At 33.9% G+C, this 26946-nt stretch overlaps 1 protein-coding gene across 1 annotated transcript in view; it reads left to right on the forward strand.

Annotated features, from left to right (window-relative positions):
- LOC129947608 (uncharacterized) overlaps positions 1-26946 on the forward strand; it is a 71012-nt gene that overhangs the window by 23485 nt on the left and 20581 nt on the right. The window contains exon 2 of the mRNA XM_056058239.1: positions 927-1054. Within this exon, the coding sequence (XP_055914214.1) occupies positions 927-1054 (128 nt within the window). The remainder of the gene's footprint in view (positions 1-926; positions 1055-26946) is intronic.

Here is a 26946-nt window from a genome sequence, read left to right on the forward strand (position 1 = left end):
ACAGTTGTCATCTTCTGAAATATGACAGTAAATTAAAACGATCACTTACATTACTGAAAATAAAGCGTTACACGCTTTAAAAATGGATTAAAATTGTTAAAATTTACTACAAAATGGTGAAAATTTAGTGGTCACAGTTAAAAGATTTGATAGAAAAGTTTTTTAACCGAGCATTTTCACAATGAAGCTATTAAACACCCTTAGACTTTTTGCTTTAAGCCTACATGAAAGTTAACGACGCATGGCAATGTCTTACAATTGATTGAAGACATTATAGATGGAATTCCTGAAGTTTTCGAGGACAGGATTTCATTGTACTGATATTATTTTCCATCGGTAATTGCATAATTACCTCTTTACAATCAAATCAACCTTCAATGATTTAACTTGGAAAATACGTGCTACTCAAATCAAAACTTTTTATGAGACAGTACTAAATTTTTAAATCGTTTTTTGTGGTCTCTTTATAAATAAGTCTTTCGATTGACTTTCCTTGATAAAAAATGCATGATTTTGGTATTTCCTTATATCTACATTCACGGACTGTTACGTCAAACCTTTCCTTTTATTCAATGATAAAATTTTCAAAAATGTAAATAGCCCACGTCACAGCTCCTTAACATTTCTTTAATCATCATATTTGTATCAACAATTTGGATACAAATTTTCCCTTTAAAATACAAAATAGAAAATTAGCTTATAAATTCATTTTTGTAATAATCATGTTATTACTTTATAAAATCAATAAATGAATTACTTACTTACTACTTACTTAGAACGTAAATAGTGAATCTTTGGAAACTGACCATGTCTAAAAAAGATGTGGTTCTTTAAAATTAAAACGAATTGTTACTTTAAGTAAATTTTAGAAGTCCAATTAATCGAAACAATATTTATTCATATCGCATTTCATTTTTCTTTTTCAGATCGTGACTTATTTGTGTTGTATCACTTGGCAAAGGCCTTAAACTCAACATCTAAAAATAAAAGTATAATATCACCCCAAATAAATATTGGACAAGAAATTCCAAATAAAATGAAAGAAATGTTTAAGGTAAGTAAGAAAATGTGGGTAAGGTATTCATCATAGACATAGTTACCTTTGACATTAAAGAAAATTAATAATATTATGAACTTTTTCATAAAACCCCACCTAAATAAAAATTTATTAGCATTATTTATTTCTTTTTTCTATTTATTTCAATTTCTTAAACCTCATTTGTTTGCATGCCCAATTTTCATAGAAAAGAAAGAATTCCCCCCATTCTATATCCTTATAAAACAAACACACATAATAAAAGGTGAAATAAAAAAAGATTGGTCGTTTTATTTGACGACAAGCTATCACTCCGCCTATACCAAGGATTCATTTCCGTTTCCTTTTCACCTCAACAGCAACGTCAGCGTCAGCATCAGCATCAGCATGAGCATCAACAGAATCAGCAAACTTTTTCCATCTTCTACCTCGCCATTTCGTTCAATAAATCTCTCATTAGCTATGCATAGAATGTGGATCGTGGTTATGTCTCGGCAAATGCATGGAATCCTTACGAATTGGAGCTGAAAAATTTAAGGATACCGTAAGGAAATTAATTCCAAAAACGAAGCTGCTCCATCTCAGAAAGTTTCAGTTCAGCTCAACTCAGTCAGACTGCTTCTGAGAAATAAGGACATAGACACAGCCACAGACAACACACCGAGACCGAGATCGAGACGGACCGCAAAGAGTCATAGCTCTATGAAAAGATAGATAGACAGACAGACAGAAAGGAAGACAGACAGACAGAAAGACAGGCAGACAAAAACAAGGATGTGTGTATGCTTTTAAATTTATGTAACTTTTCCTTGGTCTTTTCGGGTTTTTTCGTCCTTATTTCTTTTTCCATTTTTTTTTATTTTTGACGAAAAGTTCATCCTTCGTATTTAATTGAGATAATTTGTGAAAGTCCTTCAGAATAAATAAGGATATAAATCGAATTTCTCAAACTCATTCTCCATTAGTTTCAGATCGAGTTTAATTTGCCAGAGGCTGAAAGTCAAAGACAAATATTGTTTTAAGGATATACGAGTATAACTTCACGTGTATTTTTGTTTGAAATGCAAAGAATATTTTTATTCCTCACGTTAAAGGACATTCCTCTATACTCTTCATATGGTAGATGTAGGTAGGTAAAGTATAATCTGGATATCCCTTTGAAATTTATAGCCGAGACTAGGGTATGCAACTTTTCGACTACTACAACCCTCGAGCAGATATTCACAAACTATTGTGAAGAGAATCTTCTTAGAAGATATCTCCCTCTCTTTGAAGCTCTTGCTATGCAAATAGTATGAATAAATTTTTGCACCCTTAAGGTCCTGTGAACATTCTACTTTATCCATCCTCCATCATCGGTCGGTCGTGTATGTGTTCATCAGGACATCAGGTACATTGTCGTTTATTCCTTTAGTCGGTGCGGTGTTGGTGTTTGTATGACTTGGATCTAGCTTCATGCTTCTTATTTACCTTTTTTCTTTTTTGGTCGAAGGCATATTTAATCCGTCGTCGTCCGCAGTGACATGGTATATATTTTATGTGGGGGACGTCAATGTTTTGTGTACTATGTGCGTATAAATGTCCTTAGGATGCGTTCAGGAAGAATCCGCCCTCTACAACACATCTCAGGTTGAATTGAAATTCAAAAGATGGTTGAACAAAAAAAAAAAAACTATGATGTCTTTTATCGTGACATCTTAATAGGTAGTCGTCACATCACCATCTACAAATGAGATAACTCCGTTTATTTGCAATCTAATGTCATGAGGGAAGGATGTGGGGGTCTGAGGGGTTGAGAAATGAGGGTTGAAGGAGGTTGAGTAAAAGGAAGAAATGAGCACACACAAGATATTGTGTACGGATAGTAAAGTAGGTAATTTATTTCAAACTCCAATGAGCAACGAATACAAGATCTATACATAGCATGAAGAAAAAAGGACCAAAAGAAAAATCCTTTAAAAAATAGAAACTTGAACATAAAAGAATTGCCGCAAGACAAAAATCTGTTGAACTGCGAGAACTGAGGTTAGGCTGCGGATGGATTTTTATGAGAATTTCACCGGAACGGGACGTGAGGCTTTCCAAAGTAGGTTAGGGTGACTTGTTGAATAGTGAAGAAGAGCTGTTATCGAAATGGTATAGAAGGATACATTCATACATAGAAAAAAATATGTTCTTTGATACGAGATGGTGTAGAAGATTTGAAACAGTGGAAAAGCCATCACTTAATCGGAAGATGGTTTATTAAGATTGCATACGGGTGCAAATTTTAAGTTTCAAGTTGAAATAGTTGAAATTGATCTTTACTTAAAATTGTAAGGTAGCTGAATTTGGCAGAAAAGCCGAAACAGACGTAGAAGAAGAAGAAGAAGAAACAGAAAAAAAAATAATAGAAGAAGAATTAATAACGAAAAGAAGGAGAATCTAAAGCACAATAAGAATAAGAAACAAAAATAGAATTAAAAGCCAAATTGGAAGTACCTAATATCAGAAGAAGAAGTAAAGTCAAGAGTAGAAACTGAATCAGGAGAAAAGTTAGAAGCACAAAATGAAGGTAATATTAAATGACAATGAAAAGCTGAATCAGAAGAAAAATCATAAGCAGATACAAATTAAAACAAAATTATATCATAAGCAGATTCAAAATTAGAAATAATCTGGTGCAAAAGAAAAAGTAGCAGAAACAGGATCAGAAGAAGAACCAGAAACAGAAGCAGAATCTGATGGAAAAACAGAAGCAATATGAAATAAACAGAAGCAGAATCAGATCCAAAAATTAAAAAAATAGAAAGAAAATATAAAACGATATCAAAATTTGAAGTAGAATCTGAAACAGGAGTAAAAAAGAATCAGAAGCAGGCAAATATTAGAAGCAGAAACAAAATCGGGAACAGAAGAAGCATCAGTAGAAAAAGCTGAAATGTTATAGGAATCAGAAGCAAAACAGAATCAAAATCAGATGAAGATGAAGAATAAGAAGCTTAAGCAGAATTGGGTCATAAGTAGAATCAGTTCCGGAATTGGAAGCAGAACTGCAATCAGTAAGCAAATACTGATACAGAATTAGAAATGGACGCAGAAGCACATTTAGAAATAGGATAAAGTAGAAGCAAAACAAAAGCGCGATCAGAATATGAAAAATCGGAAGTGCAATCAGTACATAAGTAGGAGATAAATAGGACATAAAGGTCCTCAGAAGCAAATACAATTTAGGAGCAAAAGTAGATGGAACATTAGATGAGAAAAGAAAGTAGGATACAAAGAAGAAGAAGAAAGAAAATTAATTAAAAGAAGTATCAGTATCACTATCAGAATCTGAAGCAGAATTAGAAGATTAGTTACAATTATAAAGACTCTTTCTCAAATAGAAACAGAAGCAGAACCATAAACAAAATTAATATCTGAATTAGAAGCAATATCAGAAAAGAAAGCATTATTAGAAGCACAAGAAGAAGCAGAATAAGTTTTAAAGACAGAAGCAACATTTTAAGCTTAACACTAATCAGAATAAAAGGAACAATAGAATAAGAAATAGAAGCAAAAGCAGAAGAAAAGATGAAGAATTAGAAGAAATAAGGAGTACAACCAGAATCAAAATCCAAAGCAGAAGCAGTCCGAATAAAAAACAGTATCAGCAGTAAAATCAGGATCGGAATCAGAAATAGAAGCATATTCAGAAAATCAAATGTAAAAGAAGAATCAGAATAGGAACAAAAAGTAGAATCCATACTATCAGAGTCACAAGCAAAATCAGAAACAATAGCAAATCAGAACGAAAAGTAGGATTAAAAGCAAATAAAATCAAAAACAAAATGACTAAAAGAAGAAATAGAAGAAGAAAGAACAAACATTAGAAGAATGACAAGAAGAAGTTTCTAAAAAGCAGAAGGACAAGAACTTCAAAAACATAATTTAAAAAATATTGTTCATAACTAGTTTCGGTAATTTCTCCTATCTATCTATCCTTTAATTCGAATGCTGAGTTCATTCTGAGATTTTAAAACGATATTTGGTTCATGGATCATGGGTTCAATCAGTTAATAGAACCTTTCATTGTATCCTTGTGAATTTCACCCAAATATTTCTACCATTTTATCAGTTGTACTATTTTCGTGTTTCTTTGTTGAATTTTGATAAAAATATTATACCTCATGAAAGCATTGAAAACCCTTAGCCTATTCAAAATACCACGTTCACTATACATTTATTTTCTGTGAATGTGAATACATTGTACCTACAATAAAATTTGAAATTCGAGATTGCTATTTCTTTCAATCCATTAGTTACATTTTTGTTTGAATATACCATGAGAAGACCCGAAACCACTCTCAATGTTATATTATAAACATAAGGTCTTGACCAAACAGATAGATTACAATGGTAGAGGCTTTCATTTTAATGGTCTTCTTACATTATACCAAAATATTCAAAATAGGTTCTTCTTTCTAAGTAAAATCAAGAAATGTAATATAGGAACATTTGAATTCGACTTGAGAGCCTCTAACAATAAGGACAACAACGAAGACGATGACGAAAAATCTTATATAAATTATTGTGAAATAGGGAGGCAGTGGGTAGGGTTTGAATACCCCAGACCTTGAATATGTCTTGACATTGATGAGAGGGTGTCTTGTATCCGCATGAGACCCATGATGATGGTATACTATGTCATTGGTGATTTATTGCGTAAATTAATTTTTTCCATTTCCCTTAACTTTTCATATCCCTCCCTTGTTTCTTGCCTTAGCCCAAACGAAAAACACGAATAAGACATTTTTTGGAAGAGAAAAGTGAGAAGAAAAAAAGAAATAAGATCAGCAACAAGAATGGTGATGCGGTTCATAGAATTTAATTAAAAAACCATTTTCGACTAAAGAGACTCTGGTGGGCATTTTTGTTTTCTTTTTGTTTTTTCAATGTTAGAAAATTCAAATTCATCCCTTGCATCGATGTTCTCTGAAAAATCTATAGATACTATAGACTAGAAGATACCCACCCTTATCTTCATTTTATTCGATGAAAAACTCAACAAGGTGTGTAAATGATGATTTTCGAAGCACGAAGAAGAAGAAAAAAGTCCTAATTTCTTATCGGGGATATCCTATATAAGCTCTATACCTATTTACACTTCGACTTTGCAGCATAATAGGGGTTGGTGTGTAATATAATTTTAACGACTTCATTAAATTTGGTTAAACAATTTTCGGTTTCGATGAGAGGTCAATTAAGTAAGCATCAGGGAAATAATAAAATTCGGTTCAAAAGAATCAAGTCAAAGAAAAAAACATCATTAAGCAGTGTTGCTATAATAAGAAAGGTTTTTTATTTTGTTGTTGGATATTTCTTATGATTGGTGGTTGACATTGAGTTAATAAAAAATATAACTGTTTTTTTTTTCATTGATCAAAGGAAACTTTTCAATTTATTTGACTGCGTCTGTTTCATTTATTTTTCAGACTTTGTAAACAGCATTTTTTAAGGAAAATTCAGATTTATTAATATTTAAGTTCTCCTTTTTGAAAATAATTTCGAACGAACAGATGAAAAACAAATTTCTAAAAGAAACATTTTAAGTTGGGAATAAGCAAGTTATTCGAAATTATTTTTCTAAGCTTGTTGGTACTGAAGTTAGAAGGAGTTCCGAAATCGAATACAAAAAGGTCAAATTTTAAATTCAACTCTGCTGTTGTAAAAATCTGATTATGTATCTATATAGAAAATAATTTCATCTTCAATTTGGATATTCATTAAGCATGCGATGTTTTCTAAAACAAGCTAAAAACTTTTTTCGAAGTTTTTTGTTTAGATTAAAACGTAAGAAAACCAAAAATTATCAAAACAAAAAAAATGCCGAAGTTTCCAAAACATAAAACTATAGACAATATAATTTAAGCAGAATAGAAAACAGTACCATTCTACTCCTCGGCTTGCATACTTACAACTAGCTAGTTTCATTTCTCGTGGCTCGTTCCTGAATTTTGTGTAAATTTGTTCGAATTTACGAGCATAAATACAATATTAAAAGCCAAATGTCAGTAAATCTGAAATAATGGTAGAATAGGGTTTTGTTTAATTTATTCTTTTGGAGTTTTGCTGGAAAAAAATTTCCCGTATTTCCAGAATCACTTTCTCATCAGCACTGCTTTCTTAGAGGAATTGACAAATCATTAAACAATAAGTTTGAAATAAGTTTGAAAGCGAGATAAGATTCCCACTAAATTCAAACTAAACAGAAAATTCACTACTGGATCCCACAAACTTACTCCTATCAGTCTAATTAAAAATGTACCTATATTACCTATTACCTATTACCTATTACCTATTACCTATTACCTATTACCTATTACCTATTACCTATTACCTATTACCTATTACCTATTACCTATTACCTATTACCTATTACCTATTACCTATTACCTATTACCTATTACCTATTACCTATTACCTATTACCTATTACCTATTACCTATTACCTATTACCTATTACCTATTACCTATTACCTATTACCTATTACCTATTACCTATTACCTATTATCTATTACCTATATTTAAGACTCTGCCTGTTTTTTTATCTGTCGTACTCCTTAGGTCTCGTTCCGAGTGGATGGAAAACAAAATTTGTCCAGACTATTCCCAAAAAAGGCGAATCTTCCTCACCCTCTGATTATCGACCGATTTCACTTACGTCCATTCTTTCCACGGTCATGGAAACGCTGATTAGTTATCAGCACAAGAAATATCTTGAAGATAAAAAGCTTCTTAATGACCAACAGTACGGTTTTCGTACCAATATGTCCACTGGTGATCTCATGGTTCATCTCACCGAACAGTGGAGCGTACATTTTTACATCGTTTTGGAGAAAGTAAGATTATTGCACATGATATTTCAAAAGTATTTGATAGGGTTTGGTATCAAGCTTTCTTATCGAAAATGATTGCTTTCGGTTTTCATGAATCCCTGCTTCATTGGATTAGTAATAACCTTTTGGATCCTTCATTACAAGTAGTATTGGATGGATTCAAGTCTGAATATCATAAAATAAATGCTGGTGTGCCCCAGGGCTCTGTTCTATGTCCACTCTCTCTTTCCACAACACTCTTTCTCATTTTTATTAATGATCTCCTGTCTGCAACTTCTAATCCAAAACATTGTTTTGCTGACGATAGTACTCTTAGCTTTTCATATTCCGCATATTTTTATATGCCGCAAGGTGTTTGGGTTTTTAAGGCTATGCATGAAGTTTTTCTCCACCTCCTGTCTACAAGACTTGATTATAACTCCCATATCAGGGCAAAGCTTATGCAACTTACTTAAGCCTCTTGGATAGTATTGAACGTAGAGCATCTAGATTGATTGGTGATATTACCATCATAAGATCATTTACGTCGCTTGAACATTGTCGAAATGATTCTTGACTCAATCTCTTTTACCGTTATTTTAACGGTTTATGCTCTAGAGAAATAGCCGGTGGAATTCCTCCCGTCGTACTGTCAAGTACAGAGGTTCGTTCTTTAGCTGTACTATTCGAATATGGAATGTCTTCAATTCAAAACCAATGTGCGCCGACATATTCTTTCATACTCTCTCTCCCTTTCTTAGTGCTCACACTGTGTCTACATAATAAAGGTAGTATTAGTAGTATTATCCCCTTGAGTGTTGATATTTGAACCCGTTCAATACTTCTTGAATTGAACGGTCCGAAAGGTAATTTCTAACCCAACGAAGAAGGGATTCATCAATACCAAATGCACATTTTCGATAAGAGAGCTTGATGCTAAACTCTATCAAAAGCCTTTGAAATATCAAGTGCAAAAATCTTACTTTCTCCAAAATGATGTAAAGATTTCTTTTACTAAAAAAAAATCAAAATGGTGTGGCGCAACAGTCCGTTGTGAACCAGGGCCTAGTGACTTACAACTCTCAACCATTCCTGTGTGCGAGTACTGTTGTCAGGAATGGAAGGGACCTACAATTTTAGGCCGAATCCGAACGGCTAGTTTGAGAAAGCACTTTTTCATGACAAGAATTACTCTTGAAGGATTTGTCAATTCCTCGCAAGAGGCAGTACCCGCGAAAATTATTTTTTTAAATTAAGGTGGCACAGGCAGGGATTGAACCCAAGACCCCTTGCATGACAGTCCAACGCACTAACCATCATGCTACGGGTACTACTTTTTATTTCTTTTACTGTTCGGTGATATAAGCCATGAGATCACCAGTGGACCTATTGCAACGAAAACCACACTGCCAGTCATTAAGAAGCTTCAGTTCTACAAGATATTTCTTCATCTGAAAATTGATCAGCGTTTCCATGACCTTAAAAAAAGAAGGAGTGTAAGTGCAATTGGTCGATTGGCTTCACAATTTCAGTTTTCCATCCACTCGGGAAGATACTTGTAGAATAGGACAGATGGAAAAGCTTGCCAACGTTGAAAAACACCTCTTCAGAACAATAGCAGGGATACCATCCGGGCCAGCGGATTTGTGAATGTCAAGATGTTTTAGAACTCTAGCAACTGTACGAGTGCGAAAAAAGATTCGCCCCGGGAATAAGCACATGCGGCGGTTTATTTATTTATTTTCGATATTAACTTAGTTAAGGAGGGAGGGAAACAATTGAACATCTATTATTCTTTCATTCTTTTTGATCATCGAATAATATTATAACAGCTTACTATTCATTAGTTGTTGAGAAAAAGAGGAATCGGGTGACCTATTTTTTTCAACTTCTCTACCATTTTGTACGAATGCAATACTTGTCAAATAGTTCTTATAGTTCTCAAGTTAAAATACTGGAAAGTCTTAAATCCGGCAGTGAAGATTTTTTGTCAGCTCAATTTTTTTTATCGGCACTCCCTTTTTCGATGAATTGACAACTTATCCAAGACTTATTTTAAGCAACGTTTGAATACGCCATAAGATTTTACATCTTTTAAATTCCCAATACAAAAATTGTGCATACAATAAATCTGAGAAAAGCAATATGTATTCAACTGGAAGATAAATAATTCTATAAAAAAAAACAACAATGCTCTTAAAGTAGAATCCTTTAGGAAACAAGTTTAAAGATATTTCTAGTCTGTGGTCTTGTTTCCAGTTTCGCTCATCAGGTAGAATAAGAATAATCTTGTTTTCTAAAAATAATCCTTTTTTTTTAAAATCAAGTAGGAAAGCTCCGCGGAAAAAAATATTAATACCACAAAAATGGCCAACGAAACAAAATTATGATTTTTTTATTAAGTACCATAATCCATCAGAACAAAATTGTAGATAGATTTTCATTGAAAGAATTCACAAAAATATCATAGCTAAACCGTCAAAAACTGAAATAAGTATTATAAAAATGTTTGTAGAAATGATTTATTGCGAGTTTATCAAAAACAGCAGACTAAAAGTTTTACAAAGCAAAAGTAAAAACCTATATTTATTTTCTTTTCTTTTCTTATCGAATTCAATTTAAATTTTCAACAAACAAATATAAATTTCCATCACTAAATGACTGACTTTTTATCATTAAAATATGCTCAAGTATACGGTATATAGTGACTTATAACTAAGAATTTAAAAATTCAAAAAAAAAAATATCCTTGCAGATCTTCAGCTTTTCAGTGTTATCTGAAAAAAAGGATATAAAATATTGAAAAAAGAAATAAATCGAATAAAAATGAAAAGAACGTTATATCTCAAACAATAATACTTTTCTCATTGGAATCGTTCTTTCGTTGGTTCGTAGTCGTTTTCGTTTTCGTTCCTTTCATTCAATATAATTGTATTCCATTTTGCCGAAGGATAAATAATGCAATTGCGACAAACAGCACCGCTTCAGTTCAATGCGGATTGCATTTTGCATTCACCGGAAATTGGAAATTTAACTCTTGAAAAGGCGAATGGCGAAATCCGGTATGCCGTCGGTCGTGTCGTCGTTGGTTGGTCCTTGTGATCCTATATTTTTATACTTATATCCTTAAAAGGAGTTGTATTGTGAGGAACATTCCCATTTGCCACCTTTGTCGTCACTTTCCAAAGGACATCACCTCACTTCACTGAATTGACACCACCGCCGCCGCCGACGCTGCCGGTCGTCACTGCCACACAGATGATGGAGATTGAGAATAACGACGACGACGTGAACAAAAAAAACATCCATATATATTTTCGCCTTTTACGGATGTGGTCTGTCGATTGCTGTCGGGGCGAACATCCTGTAAAAGGGAATATTTTTCATCCTAGTCCTCGAAGTCGTTTTTGGTCGTCGATGTCGTGTCGACGTCATCGTTGAAATATGCTAAAGGACTTTTGTTGTGTAAATTTTTGTTTCAAGCTTGTTCCCATGTTGTCAATTTTTGTTCCTGTTTTCTGCTTTCTGTATTCCTTTACTTTTTTTAATTTTTGCTTTTGTTGTGGTTTTTCTGTTTATGGTGCTGAAAAGCATATTGAGCTTTCGAATACCTTTGTACTTACTTTTTTATTTTGTTTTGAATTCTTGTGGAAAAAATATTGAAAAAGAAACAACAAAAACATTTTAGATTTATTGCTGGTATCAAATGCATATTCAATATTTAACTTCCTTTGGTTTCAAAAACAAAAAAAATAACACAAAAAAAGCAAAAGCAAGCGCCATTTTAATAACCATCAAAGTGGAATATTTGCTACTTTATTTTCCTTTGTTCTTTGTTACGTTGGGTATACCAAAATCCTATATAGTTTAAAATGTAAGTCACGTTCTAGAAGGATACTTCTAAAGGATACAAATTCTTTAACCCACTTTCTTGGTTTTTAAATTTATTTTCAAAATCAATGAAGATAAATTTAAGGACTTTAAAGTGGAAAGTTTTTACTTTGCGAATTATCAGGATGTTTTTTGAGAGGTATTAAGCTTTGAAATGGAATAAAACAGTGATAATTTTTAAAACTTTATTTGAAAGATGTTAGTCCTTTTCGCCCAACACCATATCACCGAAACTAAAAATGTCATAGCGACCAAAACCATTCTATAAACATTTTGTTGTTGAACGGCTTGGAAAATGCTACCAACCCTTTGGGCGTTATATTTTTTTGGGTTTTATGAAATTCCATATAAATTAAAACGTTTGGTCTTACTGCCCAATAAAATTGAAAATATCAAATCCGTCAAAAATGAATGTATCATATCGAATGAATACAAGCATAAAATAACGCCTAAATTGCTAATTGACATATCACCCAATAGATGTCATTTGTTTCAACATTTGGGCATTCCAACAAACTTTTTATTTATTTTGGAAACTACAGCATTTCGCGTTTTAATTTGTATCGCCCAAACTCAAACATTAAACAAAAAAAGATGTCAAATCGCCCAACAACTCAGAACGCAAAAAACGAGTAACAAATATTACCCCATACCTAACTCACCCCGTTTATAAACGTCTTAAAGCCCAACGATCCAAATTTTTTACAAAAATACAACATTTTAGGCGCTGCAACATTAAAAGCTGGTTTCAGTGGTATGACATTTGGCCTTTGTGAAGTTTTTTTAGTGATATTTCTTATGACGTTTCACATATTGGGCTTATTGCCGTTTTAAAACTTAAGAAACAATAGAAATCATTATCGTCGTCACCCACAAATAAATGACACAAAGCCCAGCCCCAAAAAAGACTACAAATTCTTTTGGGCAAAATGTCAACCAACAGTTTGGGCATTCATTTATTTCTGCCTTACAAGATTCGCTTTGGGTTTTTTTGGAGATTTTTTTTTAATTTTTGGGATTTGTGAACAAATTTTGGACTTTATAACAATTATAAAATACAAAAAGACTTAACACTGAAAGATAGTCTTCTGGCGTTATTATTAATGTGTGATTGATCACGAATGGCTCGGACGGAGTCTAATCTGTAGCTTAAATTATCAATGACTTTTTCCATGCTAAAATGCTTAACCAAACTCAAAATTATTTGCTTGACGGTAGACAAAATGGGTGCCAGTTAAAATAGTGTTGCGTACTTAAAGTTCTATACGTATTAAAAAGAACACCCGGTAAAATGAAACTGCACGGTGTAACAGTGATTTTATTAAAAATGTCTGCATTTCCAAACATTCCTGGACAACCAGACTTAAACCTCCTTGTTTAACCTGTAAGAAACGTTTTCACACATATTCCTTTATTATTCTCAAGCCAAAACCCAGGTAATGAAAAGCTAACAAAACATCCACGTTACCGTAGTTCAAGCTAAGTTCTAATATTTATTTAAATTTATAACTTAAATAACTCGTAATACATTTGGTCTTCTAAGAGTTTATGTAGTTTTGTTTACCTTAACTTTAAACAAAATAAAAGTTGATCCAACAAACCAACCAACCAAAAGTTATAAGACAGATCTTTTCCCTTTACATCATCAGTAAATTTGAAAATGCATTCGCTTAGGATGCGTTGTCCTATAAAACCTAACTTTTAACTAAACAATTATTTACATTTTGCATGATATTATCAAGGGACGAATGAATAGAATTTACAAGGACCAAGCAGTATCATCATCAGTGTATCAGAGAGGTGGTATATGGAACTGCATCAGTTCGGAAGTTAAGCAACAAAAGTTTGTCCAAACTTTGAGTACATTTATAGCATTCGTAAACTAAAGTGACACGGGTTTTTCTTGAGTGATTTAGAGAGATTTTTAGCCAATGGAAGAGTTCGTGTGTTTACGAATCTAAGGTGTCTTGTTCATGTTCATTATTTTGTTATCCTCCAAACACATTTCAAATTAATTTGCATTTGTTTAAGGAGCGACGTCTAAACTTTTGAGATGAATGTACAATAATATCGTGTAATTTATTCCGAGGGAAGTCCAAGTCATAGATCTTCAGAAAGAATAGTTTGTGAGATATTTTTGTAGATATGCTATACAAAAGAATTTTTTGTAAATGTAAATTCTATAAAAAAGATTGAGAAAGTAATCAAAGTAATAAAGGTAACTATCATTAATCTGGGATAAATTTGATTGGGTTGAATTTAGCTTATCTCCTACGGTTTAATTCTTAAAAATATCTGAACATCGAAAAAGTGCAGAAGAGGCTTTAGATTTGCTGATACTTGGTCTAATATTAATGAGATAGGGCTCAGTCTTATGATTGTTAAGAGCACTACTAAAAAGGTTATGAGTAAAGTAGTATCCAAGAAAAAAAAACCAAACGTATTTATAAGACAACATATAAAATCCAGGTTTTCCTACCCAAATCTTGACGAAAATATTAAACTTGTACTTTATGTACACTCGTATTTAATACATCATTTTAACGATACAGGGTCCGACAAAAAGATCTCCCATATTTAAAAAGGCAATGATAATTAATAAACAATTAAACAGAACAATTAGATTGAATTTTTTAAATTAAATACTATGCCATTTGACATTAAATAAAATAATTACTTAGTTTTATCCGTTAAATATTGTCCTCTATTATTAATACATTTACGAAGCCTTTCCCGGAAGTTTTCCATTGCTCTTCAAGACATTTGTGGTGTGATAGCTGCCACTTCCTGAGAGATTGCCTTCTTAAGTGCTTCCAAAGATGTTGGGCAATGAGTGTACCCTTGGGCCTTTAAATGTTCCCAAAGAAAAAAATCACAAGGTGATAGATCGGGGGACTTTGGTGGCCAGGTAATGTCTCCTCATAAAGATAGAAGATGCCCTGGAAACATATCTCACAAAATGATTAATGAACGCCGTGAAGTGTGTGCTGTGGCTCCATCTTGTTGGAACCAGACTTCTTTGTGGTTCCTAGTAAACTTATTGAAGTTTGGTTAGAGGAAGGTCTCAATCATGTGACAGTAGCGACTCGCATTGTAACTGTAACTTTTTGCCCATTTTCTTCGAAAAGTACGGACCTAACACACCCAATTCAGCAACAGCACACCAAACTGTCACATAAGGGCTGTGAAGTGGTCGTTGATGAATTTCTTGAGAGTTTTCTGTTGCCCAGTATCGGAAATTTTGATTATTAACAGTATCCGATGAATGAAAATGGGCCTCTTCAGACGAAATTAAAACAGCACCAATGGGAATGTTTTAAAGAATGTCCTTACAAACAGCTCTGCGAGTTTCAAAATCTCTCTTAAGTAATTCTTGCGCGATCATTATTTTGTAGGGATGTATATGAAAATGTGTGTGCAAAATTCGTCTTACACTGCTATCAGACAATCCAAGGGCAGCGGCATATTTAAGAGATTGCTGGATAGACGCACTTACACGTGCCACATTATCCGGCGTTATTGCGGTTAAATGTGGGCCAGACGATTTTCTCTGTAGCGCATAACCCGTTGCTCTAAAGTTTGATAACCAAACTTGAATTGGTTTTTCTATCCAAAATCGAATGCGAAATGCTCGCTGAGTAGTAATCGCAGAGGGTTTTTAGGAGGGCAGTATACCCCCGCCATACATGCTTCTGTTTTTATACTCACCTTTAAAATAAGTTCGTCTTATTTCTCAAAACAATTTTGACTTATTTCACTTTGTCAAATTGCAAAATGTCAAACTGCTGAAAATAGACCTTATTTCATTTTTGTAAGGTGAAAGTAAGCCTATCATCACGGCATATTTTGTTTAATATGCATGAAAGTGTTCTTTATCCCCTTTCATCCGAATACATTTGTTCAATCAAAAATAAGAAAGCTTTGCAAGGAGTATCAAAAACGTAGAAATGAAGCCCACAATAAAATGATGGGTACAGATTTCAGCGAAAAATATTTATTTCTACAGCTAACATTTTTACAAATCTTGAGGATTCGGAATAACTAGAATCTTAATTGATTATGTTTAATCACTCAAGTACAGAAATACCAAGTTAAACGGTTTTAAACAAATTAAGTCAGTGTGTATTAGTGTATCAATTTAAAAAAAAGCAAACGTTGGATGATCTGAAATATCTCAGAAAAATAATTCTTATTTAAAATATTGACTTCAATATTTTTAAATTGATAGCATTTTGAGAACAATAAAGAAGGAATTGAGGACAGACTCGAAAATGACACTCCAATTTTTTTTTAATTGGAAAACATGTAGAGTAGAAGAATAAATAAATGTTTTTTGATTTATAAACAATTTTTCAGTATTTCTCTAAGAGTATTAAACAGCTCCTCCTTATCATTTCCGAATCATATTTCATTTTTAAAATAATAAATATTTCTTTTATAAAAGTTTTGTTCTCATACCTTCTCATTTGACATGTTTGGCGTGGTTTTATAACTCTAGGTGTCATTCACTGACATTCTGATTCACTGGTTGAAAAAACTGAGTTTTTTTTCTGCCCCACAAACACACAATACTTTTCTAAAGAACTTAGTTGTCCTGCGTTAGAACTAAACATAAAGGTTTTAAAATGTAACTTTTTAAGAACTTTACAGAAGACCAAAAACGGTTTTGTAAAGGAGATTGTAAAACGCAAAACAGTTCTTAACTTATAAATTATGGGTCTTGATTTGACTTTATATTATGAAGTTTTGAGAAACCTTGAACTTAATGCTTTTTTGGTTTTGGAAAATACGTTTTGGAACTAGTTTTAAGTGCTTATTTTGAATTCAAACTTTGATTTGAACTATTACTCGTTTTCACTATTATTTCAACATTTTTAAATATGTATATGTATTTCAAAAACTTGTTGTTGTTACAAAAAGAAAAAATATTTTTAAAGCTTTCTGCTTCTTCTGTTAAAAACTATTTTAGCATACATGATTCAACTTTTCCTTAAGATTTATATTAGGCATCTGAAGTTTAACATCAATTAAGATAACCTGAAAAAGCTTTATGTGTGTGTTCGAACTTTCAGAAACCAAACGTGATAGAGGGATTTTGTAGTTGAATTAAGTCCATCAAAATCCATTGCAACCATTGCAAAAGCGTGCTGACAAAATAGTCGTTGTTAAAAAAGGAAGCAAAAACACTTGGCTTTCAGAAGAATCTTTGGCAAGGATCAACGAACGCAAACAGTTAAGGGCTCGATTAACTGATGCACAAGAGGAAGAAAGAAACGAGCTGGATTCCTCGTATCGCATGATAAAGAAAGAGGTTCACCGTAGTGTGCGCTATACATCAACGCATTGGCGCAAGAAGCAGAAGATGATGAAAACAGGTGCTAGAACAGGACCGTTTACAGAATAAATAAAGATCTGACCGGTACACACAGCTCAAATCAACACCTGGTGAAAAAAGTAAACGGCACTGTAATAAGTTCGGTGGATGAGCAAGGGTGGAAAGAACACTTTTAAACCGAGTGTTTTGCAAACAACGTTTAGCTGTTACCTTCTGAAGCGACTGAAGAAACTAATCCCCAAATCAGCACCGCACCTCCCAGTAAAGATGAGATCTTTGCTGCAATTAGAGCACTCAAGAACAACAAAGCGCTAGGACTTGATAGAATTCCCGCAGACCTTTTACAAGTAGCGCCAACGTCAAAGAAGCCTGGACCACCGAAAGCTTCCCCCTTGAGTGGAAGAAGGAAATTGTCGTCAAGCTTTCAAAAAAAGGTGATCTTACAAAGTGCGAAAACTGGAGAGTAATTTGCTTTCTACCTACCGTTGCCAAAATAGTAGCAAATGTCATACTGGAACGCATCAGAGAATACCTTGAGGCCACAGTCGATGCCGAACAAGCAGGATTCCGCCGTGGATCCTCCTGTATTGATCATATCAAAACCATGTAGATCATTATTGAACAGTGCGTTGAATATCGATCGCCACTACACCTGGTGTTCATCGACTTCGAGAAGGCCATTGATAGCGTTAACAGGGAGTATATCTGGTTATCTTTAAGGAGAAGAGGCATTCCAGCATATGATGGATCCAAGTGTCACGTTCTGCACGATCGATGGTAGTTTGTCAGATGATTTTGAAATCCGAAGCGGAGTCAGACAGGGCTGTTTTTTGTCGCTAATATTGTTTTTGTTAGTGATAAGCGATGTACTGCGCCCAGGATCCAATGTTTCGCACAAATGTCGAATCTGTGCTTCTTTATGGGTGCATCACTTGGAAGGTTGCTTGAGCCATAACAAGAAAGCTGCAAACCTTCGTAAATAGATGTCTTTGTAACATTCTAAACATTTTCTGGCCAAACCGTATATCAAATGAGGTTCTTCATAGAAGGACAGGTCAGGGACCTATAGAATCTATAATACGAAGACATGCGAGTAAGTGGCAATGTATAGGACATACGCTTTCAAAGATAGCGACTGCATTGAAAGGCAATGCAGTGGAATCCGCTCACACAAGAAGGGAGAAGAGCTGGACGACCGAGGAGCACATGGCACATGACAGTCGAGGCAGAATCGGCGTCACTAGGCAAGAGTTGGAGGCGTAGTAGAGGCCCTATGCTCCTTATGGGCTTCCCAACGGACTTTACAGGTCTGAGGATCTAAGTGAGTAAGTAAGTGCAATTTTCGACTACAATATATGTATGATCTTGCACCTGAAATTATCTTATGTGATATATTGTGTCATAAAAACTTCAAAAACCTGTCAAAAGTCAAATCTTGTTTCTTTTGTCAAGTCTTGAAGAAATTTCAATTGCGATTGTTTTCATCCAACGAACAACAGTCAATCAATTTGTTGTTGTTCTCCTTTTTTAAATTTAAATATTATCTCAACATATTTTCTTCAAAAAAAAAGAAAAAATAGAATACTAATAAATGAAATTAGTTATGATTTCATTTTCAGTCATAAAGCGAAAAGAACTTGAGAGTAAGACGATAAATTCAATTTACTTTTAATATGATATTATTCAAAAGGAACAAGGATAATAAATTTGTTTCGTTATAAAAATATTGTCTTGTCTTGGTTTTGATTATTTTTATATTTATGACGAATTATTATTACGTATAAAGAAGATGTGTATATAACCTTCAGTGTCTTTTATTTCTTGAGATGGTTGGTTTTATTTTTATTTTTCTGATGGACTGCTTAGAATCTAATTTCTTAAAGATAAATCACTTTCGTGAAAGATGATGATTATTCTTTTTACTAGCTTTTTTTTTCTGTTGTCAAAACATACATATTTATATCTTACATAAGATTGTCTCCTTTTGAGTGGAATCCTCGGCGGAGGATAGCTTTGACCAGTCGGAGTGCTGGCGGGGGCTATTCTTAAGAATAAGCGGGACTGCAGACTGGAGCGTAATAGAATTGGTCTCTTATATATAAGAAAAGATATTCATTGTGTTTTTTCTGTGTTTCCTTCTCTAATAGTGTTTCACTTACAAAATCCTTCGAGACTTCAAGGCTTCGAGTCTAAATCGTAGTAGTCCTATAGTGACGTACATAGTTGGTCTTAGAGACAGAGGATTGAATAACTTTATCATTTGTCACAGGATATATCTTTTTAGTATTTTTTTGTTGTTTTATTGCTGTCTGTTTGCTTTTCCGCTTGAGACAGATAACATCAACGCATTATTCATCAAGAGATGACGTTTTCATTGTTCATCTTAAGTTCGTTTATTTTGTTGTTATAGAAATATCCTTGAATTCATCCTACAAAGGAGATAAAACATAATAATTAGTGGAAAATAATTTGTTTTCTTTTCTTCTTTTCCACTGCCATCTATTTGTCAGAGATGAAAAAACGAAGACAAAAAGGAAATCATTTTCATTTGACTGTGGTTTTTCTAGAACGATAATTAGAAATGATTTAAATGTATTTATGTTTCTATTAGTTAGTTCTCTTCTTCTAAAAGACCACTATAAAGGCTGTGTTACAGCGTTAAACAATTCGTATGAGTAAAGCTATTCCGTTCTCTTTGACATAAATCAATATTTTTTCTGTTTATTAAATAAATGTCAAAACAAAATTTTCAATTGAAGTCATTTGTAAAAATGAGGACACATGACTTTTTACTCCGTTTTAAACTTTCATTAAAAATATTGCTATACAAATTTGACACAAGGGATTAAGTTGACTTAGATACAGCGCGGTGGCCATGTTGTTTTATTTGATCGTTGAGCTTCTTTCATTTAATACAGTGTTCACATTGTGACTCATTTTGACATCTTGGAACTGTGTCATTATTCAACTTGACAGTTAAAAAGAGATAGAAAAGTGAGGGAAACATTATTAATTTCATTTGAATCTAAGAGATACTAATAAAAACAAAATTATGAAATTTTAAAATAAGAAGCTTTAAAAAAAAGTCAAACGTGAAGAAATACCGTGAGAGAGATTGCTTTCGATCGTCGGAAATTTGTTTATCCTAGTTCACAATGAGACTGAGAACTGTCACCCGATAAATACAATTTTGAAATTTTATTAAAACTAAACAATTTTTGTTAACTTTTGCTCTTACCAAAGTTGTATCCAATAATTTAAGAGTCAAAAAAGACTCCATTTGCAAACTATGACATTTTACTTTTTACGCCATTTTAAATTTTTATAGAAAACATTCGACTCAAGGGATTACGTCGACTTTGACAGCTAATAGTGTTCATGTTGTTTTATTTCATCGTTAACATTTTTTTTTTATTAAATTCAGACACTAGATCTAGGGCTTTCTAATTAGGGGTCTCCTTATTCACCACTACGGTGAATCCAATTCGAGGAGTTCAGGCTGTATGCCTTCAATAAGGTCTTGAATCCGTTATTAAACATATTGCTAAATATTATCATATTTTTGAAGTGGCTCCGAATAAGGAGGTCTAAAGCTGTCAAATGAGAAGACACCGTAGCCAATTGTGATCACTTCTTCGAAAAATAACACGGCCAGGCAATTATGCGATGTTGAAGCGTAAATCGTTTCATTTTATCAAATGATGACATTATCAAAAGTGACAGCTGCTCAAGTATCGGGTTATTCAAAATGAAGTCTATTATTGGAAACAACTGTATTAAAGCCGGTGTTTACATTAGACTTCGTAAGAGACGATAGGCTGCATGTGGAAGACACTGTTTTTACATGGGATGAATCGCTTGGGCTCAAGAATGGGGGCAATAAAGACAGTTTGGCTGTAATAAAACACTTCATGATTCCTCATTTATTAACAATTTTATTAAATAAATTGCAATCTGAAAATATAAACAACAATAATGAAGTGTCAGCCACTGATAGAAACGTCAAACTGCAAAATGCAATACGTGCAACCACAATGGAACCTAGAACCGCTGTACAAATTGTGATGTTCACACAGTACTTCATCAAACTGAGGATAATCCATCTGCCAGGCGAACTTTAATGTTTCAGCACTTAAAATCATAAGCTATAATGCCACCGGGCTTAAAAACAAAAGTTTATTTACTGAGTTCTTTAATTATTTTAAACGATTTGATGTATTTATATTATTAGAAACCCATATTATTGATTTTGATGAAAAAAGTAACATATTTGGTAGTGCAAATGGGGGTGAATTGTTCGGGTGTAAAAAGGCACTTAAAGACGCTGCAATCAATTTTAAAAATATTGGGCAATCCCGATTTTTTGAAATCAAAATAGAAGAGCGCGATTTTGACAAATTACGAGACCTTGTTAATGTGCTGATGGGACCAGCAAATCTTATGTTAACTGGTGATTTTAACGGAAGAATAGGCATATCGCAAAATAATTTTAATAGTGGAGTAGACAGAACCCATATTTATTTCGACCGTAAATCAAATGACTAGGTGTGCTATTCAAAAATGACCAACATTCTTGAGCTGGCAGATGCTGTGGACTGTCGAGTTCTAAATGAAAGCTGTGAAGGTGATCGCAATGGTGAACTCACTTTCATCCGCGGAACAGCTAGTTTAGTGATCGATTATTGTTTTCTGTCTGGAGCTTGGTTCCTCTTTTTTGATGATTTTAGAGTAGGAGTAAAGACATTTTGGGATCACATGCCGCTAGAGATATCCCTTAAAATAAAAATATCTTGTATGGAGACAACTGAACCTGCCCTTACTCTTCTTCCAAAGTTTCAATTGAAAGACAGCTATAGAGAGCTCCAAAGAAACCTAAACAGACAGCTCGAAACTCAAATAACTTTGAATGCTAATCTAGACATGCACATGTTGACGAACATTATCAAGAAACATCGACAAAAAAGGAGGTTTTGGCAAGTAAGCAAGAGTGGTTTCAAAGTGATTGCATGAGAGCAGAACGACCAATAACCTCAATTTTAGAACAGCGAACAAAAAATTCAAAAATCTTTGAAAAGCAAAAAAGCGGAATTTTGACGAAAAAACATCGAAATTGTAAACAGCGCGAAAAACTCAATGGAGTTCTGGAAAGCAATTAGGCTTGTGAGTGGAAAAACGATTCACTTGAGTCAAAAACAATTTTTTGTGTCGTATTTGTTATCGATTTTTATTAAAAAAATCTAAATGGAGGATTTGTAAATTCATTACAGTTCCCATGATAAAAACTTAAGATGGCACAATCACGCATCGAACCCAAGACCTTTGGCACAAAAGTCCAACGCACGTTTTTTCAATTTAATTTTTATTCATAATTTTTTAAAACAATCTTAAAGCTAGACAAGAATTCCCGGTCGGACACAGCCCTAGTGAACCGAAGGAGCTCTGCTCCGCCTTGTGCCATGACGTCCCGATTGTACAGGAGTCGCCTATCTACGGTTCGTCGTCTGACGTGGTAGATTAGCGGAATTGCCAATCTATCCTTTATCAGACCGCATCTGTCTAAAAAGAGGAATGCCTATGGTGGAATAAAGCCACTCAAGCGTGCACTTTCAAAATACTCGTCGTTCGAGTTCGTCATAGCTCTGTGTCCTCGAACGAGTTTTATCACAAAATTGTCAATTCTGTTGATTCGAGTCCCGTTGTATAGGACCTCGTTGGTCCTTTGTTCTGTGTGCAGAAGTTGCATTTTAAGAAATAGGGTTTTGCACTTAGCGAAACACAAAGTATTTCGAGCTACCACAATTGCAATACTGTTTTACGGAGCGCATGTATGGGGGTATCAATCGTTTGAAGCTGTGAAAAAGTTCCTCCGTTTTTTTTATTAAAAGTACTTTCAAGTTGCGAAGTACCACGCCCAACTATATGTTACATCTTGAAACAGAAATAGGTCCCCTCGTTTGAGACACACTTAAATTAAATTTCAACTACGTGTCAAGAGTTTTGCCGATGGGTGACGAAAGAATTCCGGGAATAGTACTCACACAAGCTATCAGTTCTGAAGTTTCATGTGTTAATGAGTGGAAGAAACTGGCAATTAAATGCTCAACTCCTTTTTCAATATCAGCAGACGAAAGTATCGAGATGCTTAAGTTGAATTTTGATGACTTGCTGAAAAAGTCGGCAACATGATGTACGATAAGTTTATATGAGTGAAGCTAAAACATCTATTTACAGATCTTGCTACCGTAAAGTTAACCATTTCTTGAACCATAACACCTACTTCTTGGGTAAAAATAGTACACAAAAAATTAGCTTGTTACTTAAAGTAAGAGGTGAACTTATCAATTTGAACTACATTCCTCATCGTCCAGAATTGCCAATATTGTGCGATTTGTGCAGAGGTAGACGGCCTTCGGCCAGACCATTTAAAGACTTGTGTTATCTTACAATTACAATATTCTTGTATATTTTGAAGTCAATAAAACTAACTAACTTAATAAGTCGAAAAAAACAACATTAGGTCGCTCATTTTGACGTCTTGGAATTGTGTCATAATCCAATGGGGACGAGATATAGTGTCAAAATGAGTAACATCAAAAAAGTCAAACGTCAAAGGGATTCTTTCCAATGGTTGATAACAGCGTCAGAGAAGAATTATTGACAGTTGACGCTAGTTTCAATAACATATTATGATATAAGAATTTTACGTCATTACCAATTTTCAAAAAAAATATGAATCAACTTTTGACGTAAGGCTTCCTCATTTTGATTTTGATAGTTTATGGTGAGCATGTTTATTTATCTCATTGTTGGTTTTCTTTTATAATATTGTTTTCAGGCACTTTAATTAACAGACAGGGTTCACGTTAGTCTCCTTTGGGACGACTTATCTTGAAGTTTCATAATTGTGTCTCCTTCTCAATTGATATTAAAAAAGAGGCTGGGATGCGACCCACACTGATAACTTCCCATCCCGTCTGTCGATTTGTCTTGCTTAAAAGTTTGTCTTTATGTACTCGTATCAATTTTTACCAATTTTGGGTACTTTTTTTGTAGATTTTATTTTTTATATAAAAAAACGGACTGTTGGATTTTTATATAAAAATTACTGAATATCGAACACAATATTTTCTGTGAAATAAAATAAATTTCAAGCCAATATCTCAAAGTTTTGAAAAGATATTTGAGTCGAAAATCAATTTTTACCAACTTTTATACATTTTTTTTTTAGGTTTTTATTTTTTGTAAAAAAACTGTCAATTTGATTTTTTTCAAACTTTAATTGTATGTTGACAACAAGATTCTTTGAAAGATAAAAGTCAATTAAAGCCAATATCTCAAAGTTTTGAAAGATATTTGAGTCGAAAATCAATTTTTACCAACTTTTATAATTTTTTTTTTTGGTTTTTATTTTTTGTAAAAAAAACTGTCAATTCGATTTTTTTCAAACTTTAACTGAATGTTGACAACAATATTTTTTGAAAGATAAAAGTAAATAAAAGCCAATATCTCAAAGTTTTGAAAAGATATTTGAGTCGAAAATCAATTTTTACCAACTTTTATAATTTTTTTTTTAGGTTTTTATTTTTTGTAAAAAAAACTGTCAATTTGATTTTTTTCAAACTGTTGAAATGTATGTAACTTATGTATGTGAAAATATTACTGTATACAAATAACAAATCAAGTATCTGTAGGAAAATATGAAAACTCATTTTGTAAATATCTAGAATATATTTTTTCATTCGCAAATAAACTCTTCAATCGTTAAGACGCCTTTGTTTTTCTTTTTCCACATTTTTCTCTTCGCCGAATTTCTGCTCAATAGGTTATGGGCCCAGGCGACCGCATGTGGTAAAAAGAAAAGATTTGAATCGCAGCAATAGTTCGTCACAATTATCAAGATGAGTGCAATGTACCAAATAGAGAAGTTGGAAGAAAAGAATTATGATTCTTGGAGCATTCAGATGCGAAGCGTTTTGGTACATGCGGAACTATGGAGTGTTGCATCAGGTACGTTGAAGAGAGAAGAAGTAAAAGAAGAAACAGGAACCGATTGGCCAAGCATAGACGAGAAAGCGTTGGCCATGATCACCCTGAGTGTAAAACCTTCGCAATTAGGTTACATAAAGGATTGTGCTACGTCCTTTGACGCCTGGACGAAACTTAAAGAAGTTCATCAGCCAAGTGGACCTCAACGCAAAGTATCCCTTTACAAGAAATTATTGAGTTTGCGGATGTCAGACGGTCAGAGCATGTCCAGCTATTTGAATACATTTGTTGAAGTATTGGACAAGCTTGCCGGAGTCGGCATAGAAATGAACGATGAATTGCGAACAATAATTCTTCTTTCTAGTTTGCCGAAAATGTACGAAAGTTTTGTAGTGGCTATAGAGACGCGTGACTATTTACCCAAATTTGATATTCTGTGTATCAAGCTGAAACAAGAAGGGGAACGCAAAGGCAATGAAGATTCATTATTCGAAAAGCCACAAGCTTTCACAGCTAGTATAGTTGGTCGTCAACGGATGAACCCTCCCGGAAAACACAATACAAATGCAAAAGGAAAATTGCGAAACATTACTTGCTTCAAGTGCGGGTGTCGTGGACATGTGAAGGCACAATGTAGAAACAAAGAGAGCTCTACTACCATAAATGAACAACATAAGCAATGTAGTTTGTTGGGGGCGATGGATGTGTGTACATTAAATCGGTCAAATTGGTGTTTGGACAGTGGGGCAACAAGCCACATGTGTTGTGACAAAAGGTTTTTCATAAATTTCGAAGAACATAAAGAATTGATTGGTTTGGCCGGTGAAGATTTTTTGTATGCAGAAGGGAGAGGTGATGTACAGCTACAAACGGATCTTTGTACTCTGAAATTATTGAACGTGTTATATGTACCAAACATGAAGTCAAATTTTATGTCCGTCAGTCGAGCAGTACAAAATAATTGCGTTGTGCATTTTGGAAAAAAGCACGCTGAAGTTATACAGGATGGTGAATGCATCTTGAAAGTCAATAAAGTTGGAAATCTGTATATATTCGAATGTCGAAACAGTAATTGTTTTGCTGCTGTTCAAGATGAAGCGGATTTGTGGCATAGAAGATACGGCCATTTGAATTATGGCAGTTTGATGGAAATTGCCAAGAAGAATTTGGTGCACGGGATTGAAAAAGTCAATTTCAAATCCAATACGACATGTAAGACGTGCATGGTCAGTAAAATACACGTCCATCCTTTCCCAAATGCAACTTCGAACAGAGCAACGGAATTATTAGAGCTGGTACACACGGATGTCTGCGGTCCTTTTGAGCCAAGATCAATTGGTGGTTCGAAATACTTTTTGACGTTCATCGACGATAGATCCAGACGTGTCTTTGTTTACTTCCTAAAGACCAAAGATGAGGTGTTCAGCAAATTCGTGGAATTCAAGAATCTGGTGGAGCGACAAACCGGCAAGAAGCTTAAATGTTTACGCAGTGACAATGGTCGTGAATACATCAATAAGACGTTCGACCTTTACTTAAAGACGAATGGAATCGCAAGACAGTTGACAATGGCATACACACCGCAACAGAATGGCGTTGCGGAACGAGCAAATCGGACGTTGGTTGAGATGTCAAGGTGTTTTGTTAGTGCAGTCAGGACTATGCAATTCATTGTGGGGCGAAGCAGTCAACACATCGGTTTACTTACGCAATCGTTCACCGACAAGTGCGCTGGTCAATATGACACCTATGGAGGCGTGGACAGGTAAGAAGCCTTCTATTAGCCATCTAAAAGTTTTTGGTTCTTTTGCAGTGGCACTTGAGAAGGGGCATAAGAATAGCAAGTTCCATGCAAAAG

This window comes from Eupeodes corollae, chromosome 2 (assembly GCF_945859685.1).
Source record: "Eupeodes corollae chromosome 2, idEupCoro1.1, whole genome shotgun sequence".
In the NCBI taxonomy this organism is placed as follows: Eukaryota; Metazoa; Arthropoda; class Insecta; order Diptera; family Syrphidae; genus Eupeodes; species Eupeodes corollae.